The 16,525-nt window shown below is 38.9% G+C and overlaps 1 protein-coding gene across 6 annotated transcripts in view; it reads left to right on the forward strand.

Annotated features, from left to right (window-relative positions):
* Positions 1–16,525, forward strand: part of SYNE2 (spectrin repeat containing nuclear envelope protein 2) — a 276,194-nt gene that overhangs the window by 141,156 nt on the left and 118,513 nt on the right. For all 6 annotated transcript variants that reach the window (XM_081146179.1, XM_081146181.1, XM_081146184.1 and 3 more), the window contains 6 exons: positions 5,393–5,548; positions 6,394–6,659; positions 7,498–9,598; positions 11,284–11,606; positions 13,950–14,094; positions 14,946–15,164. In XM_081146179.1, the coding sequence (XP_081002305.1) occupies positions 5,393–5,548; positions 6,394–6,659; positions 7,498–9,598; positions 11,284–11,606; positions 13,950–14,094; positions 14,946–15,164 (3,210 nt within the window). The remainder of the gene's footprint in view (positions 1–5,392; positions 5,549–6,393; positions 6,660–7,497; positions 9,599–11,283; positions 11,607–13,949; positions 14,095–14,945; positions 15,165–16,525) is intronic.

Here is a 16,525-nt window from a genome sequence, read left to right on the forward strand (position 1 = left end):
TCAATATATTCTTAATTTATTATTTTTCTAAAAATGCATGAAGCAACATTATATCTTAAGAGGCACTGAATGTTCTTTCTTGCCCCATCCTTCCCAAATGTCAACCTACATGACTTCACTGCACTTAAAAACATCTTTCGTCTATAATTACTTCTTTAATTTCCTTGTCATTAGGTATAATTGTTAGTATGTCTGAATCCTTTTTTGTCCTGTTCACACATTTCTGAGCATTTAGAATTTCATTGTTTAAGACGGCACCCCTAGAGAAACCCTGAAGGCAGATGATGACAGGTACAGGCATATGTGCAAGGCGTCCAGCTGTGGGCGAGCGGCCAGGGACAGTGGAGCTGCTACCAGAATGAGAAGGAAGACTCCGTATTAGAGAAACTCAGAGTGTTCAGTCTTGGGGTAAATGATGTCTATTTCTGGTGGTGTTTATCCTGGTAACACAGTAAAATTTTTTTTGGTAATGGATCGCATAATCGGTCTGTGCATCAACTCTGTCTTTGAAGCGTATGTCCTACTTTGCTCCTTCTGGGCAGCCTGCTCACCTTGCTTCTTACCCTGAGGTATTTTTCACAATCTGAGATTTATTCTTGAACAAGACATGTGATTGTAACGTTTGTGTGCATTTGCGAACATTCTCCAAAGTCCTGAAATCTCAGGCTGAGACACCGTAGAAAATGTCTAGCCTAACCCTTGCGTTTCAGGTGAGAGAACTGAGTCAGAGACGTTAATGGACCAAGTTCTCATTGTGGCAGAACTAGAACTAGGACCCAGGTGCCCTCTACCAGTCCGATGCAAGGTGGTTTATCCCACCATTGTATTGACTGTGTTATGTGGCTTGTTTATTGTGGTTTAATATGCTAATATGCCATCTGACCTCAGTGGACTCTTTATTGATTTTTTGAGGGTGTTTGAAAACTCTTCTTTTCTCATTAAACCCAACCAAACCCTGTTCTTAGCATTCCTAGCAGAATTCTGGTCAACAACAGATAGATTGACAGATCCTCAATTTCTTTCCACTCTTCTTTGTAGCCCACAGACTGTTAATCTTGACAGTCAAAGACTAAATGAAATTCTCTCTTTTTTAAAATATATTTTTATTGATTTCAGAGAGCGGAAGGGAGAGGGAGAGAGAGAAATATCAATGATGAGAGAGAATAATTGATCAGCTGCCTCCTGCATGCCCCCTACTGAGAATTGAACCTGCAACCCAGGCATGTGCCCTGACTGGGAATTGAACCTTGATCTCCTGGTTCATGGGTCGATGCTCAACCACTGAGCCACACCAGCCTGGCCTCTTATTTTTTCATTAATATGAGTTCATCTATACATCCATTAAGTAAAAATTTATTGAACAGTCAGTGAGACTTCAGTGGTGAGCAAAAATAGACATGATTTCTATTCTCATAGAACTTCTAGTTTAGAGGAGGAGACATACAGTTAATTAACTAATGAGAGACTATCTATAGGAGCTAAAGGAAGGAGCAGTTCTGTGATTGTCTCTAATAAAGGACTCTGACCTGAACTCCAGTCAGAGAGCGCTTCTCTAAGGAAGCAACATTTGAACTGAGATTGGAGTTAACCGAGCTCAGGGCCGGATGTTGGGGCATTCTTGACGGAAAACGTAGACTTTGCTGTTGTAGCGGGAGAGAGCATGAGCCGTCAGAAACTGAAAGGCGGCCACTGCGTAGAGGGTAGAGGGCTACGTGAGGCCTGGGAGGTAGGCGAGGCTGGCTGAGTCACAAGTGCCTTGCGGGTCACGTTAACGTTTTAGACATTACGCTAAGATAAAGAGGCAGCCTCTGAGACTATGTTGATCAGCCTTTCCGTTTTATCTCTAATGGTGATGACGTATGTGTAATCTTAGAATTGATTTTCACTACTTCATATTGAAATGCTTTAGAGAAGAAAGAAATATATCTTGTAGAGCTTGTATGACACTGTCCCACTGTTGGTTGGCAGGTTACAAGTGATAGATTTGGGCTTATCACTGTCACAGATTTATTATAGCCATGGGCCCATTGCACCCAATGGGGAAGGGGGTAGGTGAAGCTATGCCGATACATTTGCTAAGCCAGAGACAACATTCACTTGTTTCAAGCTCAGTATTTTAAATGTTAAAGTAAGGTGTTTCCTTTGTGAATTAATGGACATAAAGATGAAAATGTCATGGTCTTGTCCTTAAGGAGAGTTGATGATATTCTTTCTCTCACCTCCTACTCTTTTTCAAACAGGCCACATTCTAAGGAAAGATACTTGGATGAAAAAATTTTTAATTTTTAAAAAAAATAAACATAGTTGGCAGTATAACTCAACTAGGCTTTTGATAAAATGGTAATTTTCCACTCTACATTTATTATTAACTTTGAAAATTCCATTTATGTTCAGAGGATCAGTGTGTACACTTTATGATGAATAGCTCAGTCTTATTAGCAGTCAGGGAAATAACTTTAAAACAATAATGATATCAATTTCACATCCATTATATTGGCAGAAATTAAAGTCTATTAGCACCAAATATTGGAGAGGATTGGGGATAATACAAATTCTTTTACAATTAGTGTGGGAATAAAAACTGCAGTTCAGTTTGGAGAAAAACCAATAACTATGTATTGATAATCAAAAGGGCATATTCTGTGACTAGGTCAAGGAAAATATCCTAAAAAAACTCACTCATTTGTGCAAGAAAACTCCACAAGAGTGTTTATTACAGCAGTATTTATAATAGGAAATATTGGGAAAATGTTCACAGTAGGGTGACCAATAAACAAGTCACGTTCATGCAAACAGCAGAACAGCCCACAAAGCAAAATGACTGTACTAGGTTTGTATATGTCAACTTAGGTAAACCTCAAAACATACTGCTGAGTGGGGAAATGATACATACATGATTCCAATTTTATAAGAGTTAAAATACATAAAATAATACTGTAAAAATACTAATACATGTATGAAGTATAAAACATGTTTATGTGGACTTTAATGGTTAGTTCTGGGGAGAAGAGATGACAAGGGATGCGGATTGGGCTTTAAATTATATTTTTAATATGGAAAATTATATCACTTATATTTGTGTTGTGGGTAATGAGTATCAGTTATATTTCATTCTTTTAAGTATGTTTGAAATAGCATACAATTTAAAATAAAGTATTTTAAGTAAGCCCGCAAAATCAAAATAAAATATAGCCACAGGCGATGAGCAAAGCGTAAGTGTCGTGAAAGAATCTTCCCAGGAGCCAATCACGCTCCTGACCCCGTGTTCCAACCCCTCTGGCGTGAGCACAGGAATGTTGCCTTTTAAATTTGAAATGGTCGTTTGAGGGATTCTGTTGGGTTTTCTGCCAAGGTGGAAACATGACTGTGGGGGTTTGTATACAACTGGTGTTTGGGGGTGATGTTGGGTTTCTCGGAATGCTCTCTCCAACCACTGAGGTCAGATCACAAATGCTGTGGCTCAGATGTTACTAGTACTCATCACTTGTCCGTCAGGTAAGAGAGACCAGGCGCTGTGAATTCTTAGTAGGTAGTTAGTAATAAGCCAAGTTTTCTGAGGGTCAGGACCTTTAGCCCTTGCTCACATGGGGGATTCCAAGTGACAGGACCCATCGGGGGGAGAGGCAGGCGTCCACCTCGCCTACTGGGGCCTGTGGCAGAGACCCCCCGGCCAGTGAAGCCTGTAGTGCAGCACCTCTCCTTCCGCCTGAGGCGATCCCCTCCATACAGGTTTCAGCCACAATGATTGTTGAACTGAAGGAAATTTCCAAAATCATCTCAGTCATTTGAAGCCCCCCCCTCCCATATGTCTTTATTGATTTCAGAGAGATGAAGGGAGAGGGAGAGAGAGAGATAGAAGTGTCCGTGATGAGAAAGTGTCATTGATCGGCTGCCTCCTGCACGCCCCCTGCTGGGGATCGAGCCCGCAACCCGGGCATGTGCCCTGACTGGGAATCGAACCTCGATCTCCTGGCTCCCAGGTCGATGCTCAACTGCTGAGCCACACCTGGCCCGGCCATTTGAAGCCTTTTTGAAGAAGTGACTTGTGTTAAGTACCAACTAAGTACTTCAACACAAGTAACACTAGTCAGCTAATTTTTTTTTTTTTTTTTTTTAACCAGTTAGTATTGGTGAAGCTCCAGGAGGTATCTGTTTTATTTAAATAAACTTTTCATTTTAGAATAGTTTCACATTGACAGAAAAGTTGGAAAGATAGTACCGAAAGTTCCCATGTATCCCTTACCCCCAGCCCCTATTGTTAACGTCTTACTTTACCATCTTGGCAATATTTTTAAGACAACAAATTCAGCTTTGTTTGGGGATATGGACACATTTTATTCATAGACTTGCTGCCTCAAAGATTTTACTGACATGAAAGCATGTAGCAGAATTAAATGATATTTCATTTATAAAGTAACCCTGAAAATAAAAACTAATACCTTAGCAAAATTATGGAAATCTTTAAAATTACTGTCATATAGTACCTAGTACATGGAAGTGCTCAACAAATATTTGTTGAAAGAACAAATAAATGAATGCAGATGCTGTCTCTATCCTATTGAGAATCTCAAGTTCTTAGAGCTTTCAGAAAAGATTAAATTATTCCATATATAACCTGTTCTGCCTTACTCGGGTTGAAATTCTTACTATTAATTGATATAAAGCATAATTAATTCATTCTTAATATCATGAAATCTTGGTGTTTCCTCTGTTTATCTACTTATTTTTTTAATCCTCACCTGAGGATATTTTTTCGATTGCTTTTCAGAGAGAGTGGGGGGGGAGAGAGAGAGAGAAACATCCATGTGAGAGAGACACATCGATTGGTTGCTTCCTGCACGTCCCCCTACCGGGGCTGGGGATCGAGCCTGAAACCAAGGTATCTGCCCTTGGCTGGAATTGAACCCAGGACCCTTCAGTCCACAGGCTGACACTCTAACCACTGAGCTAAACCAGCCAGCGCTGTCCACTTATTATATTAAACTACCAATAGGTAACATTGAATGCCTATTATTTGCCCTGCCCTCTGTATCATTTTGAATACTACATATAAACTTTGGAACTTTTCCTTTTTCTATATCTGTTTTCTTTCTTTGACTGTACAGGTTATACCTCTTATATAATTGAGCAGTGACTGTATAGATTATACCTCTATATATGATTGAGCATTGCTAGATCCTTTACCATCTTGCCAAAAATGTTTAATTTTTCTTGGAATATCAATATCAACATTAAATATTGCATGGAAAAATTATCTTTGGAAGTGCTCAAATATACTTTTTTTAAAAGTCTTTGAGTTAACAGAAGAAACTGCAGTGCTTTCATCAAGAAAAATAAAAGTTATTTATTTGGAAGGTAGACTACTCAGCAATTAATCTTTTTATGTTTTCAGAATTCAGCTGTGGAAGTGCTTTTGTCAAAACAACTTTCTCTTGATGTTCAAGAAAGCATGAAAAACACTGAAGATGAGCAGAGAGTCAATGAGCTGCAAAATCAACCTTTAGAATTAGATGATATGTTAAGAAATGAACAATTAAAAGAGATAGAGGTACGGAAACAAGAAAAACACTGAGAACATGATTGCATTATTTATCCAGTGCAATACAATATATTGTAATTACCAAAAACTTGCTTGCACAGAGTGAAAAGTCTTATTTAACCTTTGCCTGATGATCAGTCTGGTAACTATATAATTATGTACTAATCAGTAAGTTGTATAAATCTTTCCATTTAAAAAGTGGAAGAGTTTAATGAACATTAGTGTTCTTTCTGTTTTTCATAAAGTTCCTAAAAACTTACTCAGAAACAAAATTTAGAGATTCTGACTTGTCATCATTTTTCTTAGTCATATGTATTCTTCTGATTCTGACAAATCCTTTTATTTTCCTAATTATCAGCATTATGGGGTACTGTTTCTTTGTTTTTACAGCTCTGTTTACATAGCTGTGTTTATGTATTTATGTACTAATAGCTATGTAAAATAATATAATAGAACAATACATGGCCATGTTTTTAAAAACGACCCCTACCATTTTAACTAAGCTTATATAATAGTAAACGTGCATCTAAGACAGGGAAGGGGGTAATGTATGTAAGTAATAAAAATAAGATATATCTTTCTTTCTACATTGCAGAACCATTTAACACAATAAGGTGATCTAATTGCTATTAAATGCTAGACCAATGGTGAGTTTGAGTCTAGATTTTAACATAATTCAAGTGAAAAAAATATGTTAAACGTCAGAACTTAATTTGCTCTGTGTGCAAATGAAACCTTTAAAACATCTTATTGGGATAGAGTGCATTATTGGAGGGAAAGAGTATGGGAAAGAAAATGAATGAATGAGCGAATGAGTGAGTGTATGCTTACTGATGTCCTTGACTTGTTTTTAGGAATTACATACCCAGTTGGAAGCCAGAAAAGCAGCCATGGAACCACTGGAACAAACTGAAGACCCCAACAGAACAGAAACAAGTGCCTTGCCTCCCCACAGCCCAAGGAATTCAGTGCAGCACTTGGACAGCCTGCTTCAGGCACTTACTACTCTGAAGAAAGATAAGGAACACCACTATGGTCTCCTTAGGGATTTTCAGAAGCACCTCGCTGCAGTCGAATCCTCGCTGAAAGCCTTGCTGACAGAGAAGGAAAGTCTAAAAGTGTAAGTGTAAGAATTTAGGACTTGGATTCATTGTATTCAAACACAGTTCTGTTACCTTGAATAGGCACAGGGTTTTAAGAGTTTATACTGTGAAGGATATTATGATTTTAATACTACAGAATGGAAATTAATTCCATATGAAAACCATTGAAGAAAACTCTGTTGGTTTCATACCAAAAAAAACTTATAGTAGTTATATTAATTTTATAATTAAATTATGTTAATTTTACAAGTTAATTTGTTAAATATCTAATTCACACTGTAAAATACCTGCAAAATATGTTAAAGGTCTATGCTATTCAGTATTCTTTTTGTTAAGAATTTATTCTAAACTGGTGGGATGAAAACATGTATGTATATAATTGTTTAGTATCTGCATAATTGGTTTAAATTGTTTGGAACATACTTAATGTATATGCATTGTACTGGCTTCTTTTAAAATAGATGCACTTCTTTTGGCTTTGAAAAGGATGGTAAGTGGTTCTAGATAAAGTTATAATGTGTGAACAATTTTTCATTATTAAAAAGTACTTTGTGCGAGTACTTTACAGGTTACAGAGTACCCTTATATACATTGTTCCAGTCACTCTTTTCTCTTTTCCTGTGGTTCTGAATATTTATGATACTCATTTTATAAATGAGCCCTCAACATGATCACAGACTAATTGAAAACCATAGCAAACAAGATTCTGGTTTTATTTTTAAGGACAGAGTGCTCTTATTGACAATCTAATCTTGTCTTCTGTGAATTCATAACAATTAATTTCTTTTGATGACCTCTAGCCTTGGGTTGATACATAATAAATATTAACGAGCTCCATTTTTCTCCTTATTTTAGGGGACTACTGGACAGTGCAACCTACGTGGCCAAAATTCAGAAGTTGCTGGCATCAATAGAAAAAGAGAAAGATTCTCTAAGCAAGATGAAAATCGAGTGGGAAAATTTATCAAACTACCTGACTGACATGGATAAGAAGCTGTTGGAAAGCCAGGTCAGGCAGCTTGAACAGAGGTGGGAACACGTAGAACAACTGGTTCGAAGGAAGTATTCCCAGCACGCGATGGAACACGAGGAGTTTACTTTTCTCATGAGTCAGATCCAAGGCCTGGCCCTTTCTCTGCAGCAGCAGCAGCAGCGTCTCCGGCTAAGGCTGGGCTCTCCGGAGGCACAGGACGGGACCCAGAGCCTGGTGGCCTTGGCCGCGGAGCTGCAGGCCGTCAAGCACAGGTTTTCTGTTGTAAAGGGGCAAGCGGAACTTCAGATGAAGAGGATTTGGGGAGAAAGAGAAAAGAAGATTCTGGAAGATGCACTAAATAATTTGCAGGAGCAACTGGAAGCCTCAGAGCCACTGAGCAGAGAGGCGGAACAGGAGCTCGGGAAGTGTGAAATAAGCAGCAGGGTGAAAGAGGCCACTTTATGGGTGAAGAATCTGTTGGGGGACCTCGTGCCCACCGTTTGCCTTCTCCCAGACGACATCCTCGCACAGATCAGAAAATGCCAAGCGGATCACGATGGCATCCTGGATGGGCAGCGGGCGCTGGGGTCCCTGGTGGAGGAGCTCCGAGAGAATGCTCCTGACCTGCCCGCCCGCGAGCGCGAGGAACTGCGTGACCTCCTGCAGGACTTACAAGATCAGTGCCAAATGCTAGTTTTAAAATCAACTCAGAGGTCGCAGCTGTTAGAACTGAAGCTGGAAGAAAGAAGCCAGTTTGTTGCAGAAATAGGGAAGGCCCAGCTCTCACTCCAAGCAAAGGAGACGTGGACAGCTCCCGGGATGGAAGCCACCTCCACTGCGGCCGAGCTGGAGCAGCAGCGCGCGGCGCTGGCCGCTTCCCGGAAGGACCTGCAGGGCGTCGAGCGCGCGGTCTCGGCGCGCCTCCGGGAGCTCCCGGACGCCTGCAAGGAGCTGAGTGTGTTCGAAAGGTTGTTTCTGGATGACCAGTTGCAAAACCTGAAGACTAGAGCCAACAGAGCACAAAGACTCATCCAGAATAAATGTGATGAAGTGGATCGCAAGATAAAACTTTCCGGAGAAGTCCGCGAACGAACGTCGGCGCTTCAGAAGGAGCTGGACAGCATCCAGCAGGGTGAGCCGCCGGGAAGGCAGGACGCGAGCCAGGCCGGGCCGGAGGGGGCCCGCGGCCTTCGCCAGCGCCTCCGAGGTGCGCAGTCTGCCATCCGACAGGCGCTGGCGCTCAGAGAGGTGCTCGGCTCTCTGGGGCTCAGCTGGGATTGCTGCCAGCTTGACGTGTTCCAGTCCCAAGCGTCTGAAAAAGAAAAAGAACTTGAAGAAAAAATCAAGCGGTTGGACACATTTATGGCAGAGTATGGCAAATACCAAGCATCGCTGAATAAACTGAGGGCGATGGACTTGCGGATTAAGAAAAGGGCCGAAGCAATACTAAAACCTCCCAGTACTTCACCGGAAAGCCATCTGCTCAACGCTCAAATTTTGACTCAGAGAGTCGAGAAAGCCATGTGCCTATATCATGAGATAATAAAGAATTTAAATGAAAATGAGGCCTTTGATGACGCCTTCAAAGAGAAAGAAATGCTGCAAATCAAGCTGTACGCAGAAGAAAATGAAAAGTTACATAAGGTTCTCCAAAATATAGTACTGGAATCCCAACCAAAACAAATGGATAAAAAGAGTTTTCAGGACAAACTAGAAAATTCTTTACGTGTTTTGGACCAGGTAAAATCTAAGTTACAGCAGCCTTTACTTATAAATTTGAAAATCGAACATATTCAAAAGGAAATGGATAATTGCGAAGCTCTTCAAGAGCAAGTTCAGGCAGAAATGGGCAGCATTAAAGCCGTAACTGTTATTGAGAAGCAAAAAGAGGAGACCTCTTCTGAAGCTAGTGATGTGGAGACGAAATTACGTGGCATTGAAGAGCTTCACCTTCAGCTTAATGCAAGCATTGATGTGCGCGCAGTAAGTTTTTTTAAAAATCGGGTGGTTAATGCATCTATTTTTATTTCATGATTTTATGTTTTGCTCTAGTTAATATCTGCACTTCTCTAGAAGTTACAGATTTTACAGGAAAATCCCCCACAGGAAAATAGCCATTTAAACAAATTGATAAGAGCCAGTTAATAATCCCAACTCATTCTGTGTCTAAATGCAGTGCCTTATCATTTGGAAAAGATGATTCTGACACCTTTATTTCTATATCCCTAATTACCTCTGTTGCTCAGAACAAAGTCTTTTTGTTTGTGTTCTAGAACTAATAGGGAATAGTGGGAGAAATGTGGTGTGGAGAAGAGAGCACAAAATAATAACAACATTTACTTAAAACTTACAATGTACTGAACATTTTACCTTTAATCATCACAGCAGCTCTGTGAAGTGGGTGCTATTATTAGCCCCATTTTAAAATCAGGAAATTGAAGTTCAGAAACATCAATTTTCTCAAGGCCTTGAAACAGTAACAGAACCAGGATTCAAACTGAGATCGGTCTGATGATTTCAGAGCACAGGTCATCAGATTAAGGCCCAGGGGCCAAATCTGCCCATGGCGCCTGGTTTTGTAAATCGAGTATTATTTGCACACAGCCCTGCCCCGTTCCTTTATGCGTTGTCTGTGGTTGCGTCTATGCTACAACCAGAAGACTGAGTAATGGTAACGGTCCAGATGGCCTGCAAAGCCTCACATATTTAGTCCAACCCTTTACAGGAAAAGTAAAAAAAGCCCTAATATGCCCTTTAAATTGGTACTTAACAAATGCTGAGCAAATTGAGTACTTTTCTACTTAATTTTTTTGAGGTATAATTGATGTATAATATAATAGTTTCATGTTTACAACGTATTAATTCTGTATTTGTACGTATTGTGACATGATCACCGCAGTAATTCTAGTTAACGTCTGTCACCATACTGAGTTATAAATTTTTTTTCTTGTGATGAGAATTTTTTGCATCTTCTCTCTTAGCAACTTCAGATATGCAATACAATATTATTAACTGTAGTTGCCTTGCTATACATTATATCCCCAAGACTGACTTCTTTCATAACTGGAAGTGTGTAGCTTTTGACCCCTGCTTTGTTCATTTCAGCCCCCCTGCCGACAACTGTAAATCTGTTCTCTCTACCCGTCTCTACTTGATTTTAATACCATTTCCAGAAACAATGTACATAAATCCCAAAAATTGTGTGATTAGAAGGGGACTGAAAGTTGACCTTTAAAGTTATTTATTGCAGCTCTTTGTCATTTCAGTGAGAAGACATTAAGTGATGTGCTCAAAACTAAAGTTAGTGGCATAACCATTAATTTAACACCACAAGAGGCCTGGGGTGTTTTGTTTATTTTCTTTTCATCTTTGTTTCACAAGCATTGATTAAGTATATTCCGTTGTTTAATTCATGTCTGACATCAGAGTTCTAGAGCAGGAACATATATCGTTAGACATGATCCATGAGATTTACTTTTGAATTTAGATTATTGGAAACAATTTTTCTTTATGGAAACATTTAAAAATACTAGTCAAATTAAAGTATGAGATGCTCACTCTTATAAGACCCAGGGGTATATCATGAATACACCACAAAAATTCAAGAATGACAAAAATCCCAGAAGTTTTGACAGTTTTGTCACAGCATTTAATCTCCTTTTCACCAGAATGTCCTGAATGATGCTTATGAAAATATGACACGCTACAATGAAGCTGTCACCAGGGCAGTGGGGATCATCGCCGCCCTCGAAGCCATCGTCACATCCCATAGAGTAGATCTGGATAATCCGGGAGAATCACTGGAGATGCCTCGCTGGAAACAAGAGGAGCTGGAATCCACACTAGCAGACGTCCGGGACCTCACTGAGAAATTGGGGACCATATCCAGCCCTGAAGCCAAACTAGAACTTCAGCGTGCTTTGCAGGAATTAGTTTCTAAGAGCTCAGCCCTGAGAGAGGCAGTCAAAGTAAAGGAAGCTGAAATAGAAAGGTAGGTACTTCTTTCTAAAGGTAGTGTGTTAAGAACATAAAATATAGGTTTCCTTACAATTAATCTGAAAACATTGGAAATAACTTAGAAAATATGGAAATGTTAAACACTAAATAAAACCATAACAAGTATTTTATTGTATTTATGTTATTTATTTAATACCAAGTACATACAACAGAATGTTTATAAAAGTCTGCATATGGTATATAGAATAGTGATAAAACTAACAGCCTCGTATCCGTGACTTTTGGATTCTTTTGTGAGCTCCTTTCCTGTCCTCTCAGAAGTAACAGAAATAATCTTTATCCTAAATATTTCATCATTTCCTTGCTCTTTAAAATATTTTTACTATGTGTTTGCATTCCGTTTTCCTGTACGTATAGACTTCTGTGACTTCAAACTCATCATTATGATCCTGAAGTTTATTCATGTTCTTATCTGTAGTAAAATTCAGTCACACAGCTATTGATAGACATTTGGGTTGTTTCTAGTTTTTGGATTCACACGTATTTCTACCAGAAACTTATTTCATTTATTGACTCAAGAGAGAGAGGAAGGGAGAGGGAGAAAGAGAGAGAGAGAAGCATCGGTGTGAGAGTGAAACACGGATTGGTTGACTCCCACATACGCCCTTGACTGGGAATCGAACCTGTGACCTTTCGGTGCACAGGCAGATTGTCTAACCAACTGAGCCATACCGGCCAGGGCTACCAGGAAAAAAATTTTTTAAAAATATATCTGTATGGATTTTAGAGAGGAATGGAGAGGAGGAGAGAGAGAGGGGGAAATGTCAATGATGGGAGAGTTGTCATTGATCGGATGCCTCCTGCACTCCCCCAACTGGGGATCGAGCCTGCAACCCGGGCATGTGCCCCAACTGGGAATCCAACCGCGATCTCCTGGATCCTAGGTCAGTGCTCAGCCACTGAGCCATGCCTGGCCAGGCAGGGAAAATTTTAAATGCAGTAACTTCCCTTGAATATATAATTAGGATTGTGGTTGCAGGTTGCACACCTTAAATTTTTAATTCCATATGATTTTATTCGTTTTCTTTTTTTTAGTCAGACTAATAGCATATTAGTGTTACAGTTGTCCCATATTCTTGCCAACACTTGATGCTGTGGGATTTAATTTTTGCCACTTGGATGGGTGAGAAGTGATATTTTTATTGTGGTTTTAGTTCACATCTCTATTATTGCTAATGAATTTGAGCCTCTTTTTAAAAAATATTTGTTGGTTATTTATATTTCCTCTTCTGAGAAATATCTAGTCGAGTCTTTCTCCAATTTTTATTGGGTTGTCCATCTTTTTCTTGTTGACTTGTAAGGATTTATACTGTACTTTGGAGGTTGGTCCTTTGTGGTCATGTATGTGACAAGTGTCTTTACAGAAGGGGTCTCCACTTAACTGCCCATCCTGGTGTGAGCGGCAGGCTTCATCTTCTGTCCCCAGCATTCCAGGAGAAGGTCAATAAAACTAAACTGCAGCAAGTGCCCTAGAAGTGAAAACGGCCCTGGAGCTTAGCTTATCTCTGTATATTTCTACTTTTACTTAGTTTGGAGCCTCTAAATATTTCTTAATTCCTTGCCAGTTTATTATTGTGTTTTGAGAATTAAAAAAATACTTGATACTGAATTTTTAATTGTTTTCAGTGGGAGGTTTAGGCTGTATCTATTTTGTATACATAGTTTTATTCATAGTGTTTTTTAATATTTCACAACATTACACTGTATTAAAAAATATGCCTTTTACTTTATAACATGAGCTTTTTTTCTTATTGTAACAAAAGCTCCATAAAAGTAATTAGAATTTCTATATAATATTTTATAAAATAGATTGTTGTAATTTACTCAGCTATCTTTTGTTACACATAGGATGTGTTTCAATTTTGCCATTTTAATTAATAGTCTAATAAGTAGAAAGATTTTACTGTGCAAAAGGTTTTATCAGTTTTAGGATAAATTCCTTATACTGTATTAGGATTAATTCCTTAAGATAAATTGCAAATGTCAAATTAATAATCAAAAGATATGAACATTTTAATGACTAAATGGTGTTTTCTACAAGAGCTGTACCAATTTACACCTCATTGGCAGTGCTGAAGAATGCAGTTTCTCAGTTTAGGTGTTTGAGAACAGTCTTACCTGCCTGTTAAAATTTTCATTAAAAGTCTTATGTAGGTCCCCATGAGAAGGTAGTTAATGAAAATTTGTTGAAATCCATTGAATAACAGAAAGAGAATTACATTGTTTTTTTATTAAGTGTTCAAATTTATCCTGGGAAGTTCAGACTTTATTGCACTAAATAAAATTTAATATCACTTTTTCTTTTCTAACTCACTAGGTGTCTCAAGAATTACAAATGCTATGGAAATCTTAAAGAGAAAATTGGCACTAACCTCAGCCAAATGGAAACGGCTCTTGGGCAGTCCATGTCCCCACTGCCAGTGTCTTACAAGGAAGCTTTACAGCGCTTGGAACAGAGCAAGGTAATAGTATTTGCAAATCTCCAGTAAGACTGGGTACAAAAAATGGCAGAATGCTGGTGGAGGCAGCAGGGAACATGGCTCTGTTGTGACCCACAGAAATCTTCAACCTGACTTGTACGCTCAAGAAAATTCTTCCAACCACAGGCCTAGGGGGAAAATGAAGCAGTGGTTCCGAGACTTAGTTAATAGTTGGGTTCACAGGACAGTCCTCTCCCTCGTGACGTACTGTCCTTATTAACCACTCTTTCTAAAGCTTTAACTTTTATATTATTTTGTTGGTCTTTGCTGGATCGATGACATGGAACTTAATGCAGCTATCATAAGTGCTAAATTCTTGTTACTTCTTGAACTCTATTCCTAAGCAATTCTAGTTTTTGCTTATTTTCGTCTGTTGGACTCTATGGTATTATGTTATTAGGATTTGGATGGGAACAATCTGAATCATCTGTGCTTAACACTCACCCCAAAACAAAACACAGAAACAAAAAACTGAACTAAAGCCTTGGTGGCTGATAGAGTAAGGACTGTGCAAATTGACTACCTAGTAAAGTGTGAAACTTACAGTATAATAACAAAGTGAGTATCTATGATTTTTACCTTTGAAAGCACATCCTTGGAAAATTGGTTTATGGGTCATTATTTGTCCCCATAGTTTCAAACTCACGTGCAATACAATAATGCATAGGTAATTCTCATCTGTCTCAAAATGGCATTCAAAAGGACTAAAAAATAGGTCATGAAATACTTGTGGATGACGTAAAATCATTTGTTGTTCAAGACTTTTCAAAAGTTCATAATTTTCAGAAAAATTAATAGACATTATGTTCCTCCTGTCCCTTTTCTTTCCTAAGGCCTTGGTGTCAAATGTCCTGTCAACCAAAGAAGAGTTACTGAAGCTGCGACGGGTCCTCAGACACCTGAGGCCCGCATTCGCAGAGAAGGGTGACACAGGTGTGCTCAGAACCGCGTCGACTCTGTGGGAGAGATGGCTGAGCTTGCTGGAAGCTGCTAGAGAGTGGGAGTCATGGTGTGGCGAGCTGAAGCAGGAGTGGAAATTTGTCAGGGAAGGAGTAAGTGCTTCGTTTCCAATAGTCAAACCGTACAGTTTTCCTAACAGGCGTCTTTAAATTGTTTTATTACTTTCATTTTTTAAATATACAATAGTTCCTCAACCTCTGTCATTTGTTTATATCACATATGTGATATAATCCCTAAGAAATTATTTAAAATTTTTTATAATGGAATATTTTTTGGTATCAGATAAGTCTTAGAAATAAGTGACTTGTTCATTCGAGCTTTAAAATCTTTATCGTGCAGACAGATTAAGCCCTCTTGAACATAACTGTCTCAACCTGGTGCTAAAGGTTAGAATTAGGTAGTATTCATAATAATCAACTACTTTAGAAATTAACTACAATTGTTAACTAAGGAAATTAACTGTAGTAAAGTATGGGCCTAAAAATGTATGGTGTTCTTTCTGAAAACCATCTCAAAGAAGCCTCTATAGTATGTATCAATCACACATGTCAGTTTAACTATGGTTCAGGACTTATATATCACATATATCTAGAAAGAAAATTTAAAATAGTATAAAATTGCCCGGCTGGTGTGGCTCAGCGGTTGAGCATCAACCTAGTGGTCCAGGAGATCGTGGTTCGATTCCTGGTCAGGGCACATGCCCAAGTTTCAGGCTCAATCCCCAGCAGGGGGCGTGCAGGAGGCAGCTGATCAATGACTCTTATCATTGATGTTTCAACTCTCTCTCCCTCTTCCTCTCTCTGAAATCAATAAAGACATATTTAAATAAATAAATAAATAAAATAGTATAAAATTATCATAGGGTACTCTTTAATCTTTCCAAAGGACCAGGTATAAATGACGTACAAATCAGAACATTAAATGAAAATTCTTCTTTCTTATTCATGTCGCTGAAGCCTTGCATTGACTTCAGGAATTATTCCTATCTTATTGATGGGGAAACTGAGGCACTGAGAAATTTAAGCTGGCACAAGACCTCCCAGCTAGTGATTGAGCTATAAGCTCCTGCGGGCTGTAACTTTAGTATCCAACCAGGGCGCTGTGCTTCATGAGCTTAGTAAATATTTCTTTTCTTTTTTTAAAAAATATATCTTTATTGATTTCAGAGAGAGGAAAGGAGAGGGAGAGAGAGAGATAGAATCATCAATGATCAGTCATTGATCGGGCCCACAACCCGGGCATGTGCTCTGACCGGGAATTGAACCCCGATCACCTGGATCCAAGGTCAACGCTCAACCGCTGAGCCACGCCCGGCCAAGCAGTAAATATTTCTTGAGTGACAGCTCTTATTCAAACCCAGGTCCAAGGCTAATCCTAAGCTTTCATTCTTTTTATTTTATTACATTATCTCTCTATCGATATAGAAAGATAATTGTTTGATTTAATTACTAAC

The sequence above is a fragment of the Miniopterus schreibersii genome (genome assembly GCF_964146895.1).
Source record: "Miniopterus schreibersii genome assembly, chromosome: 1".
Lineage (NCBI taxonomy): Eukaryota > Metazoa > Chordata > Mammalia > Chiroptera > Miniopteridae > Miniopterus > Miniopterus schreibersii.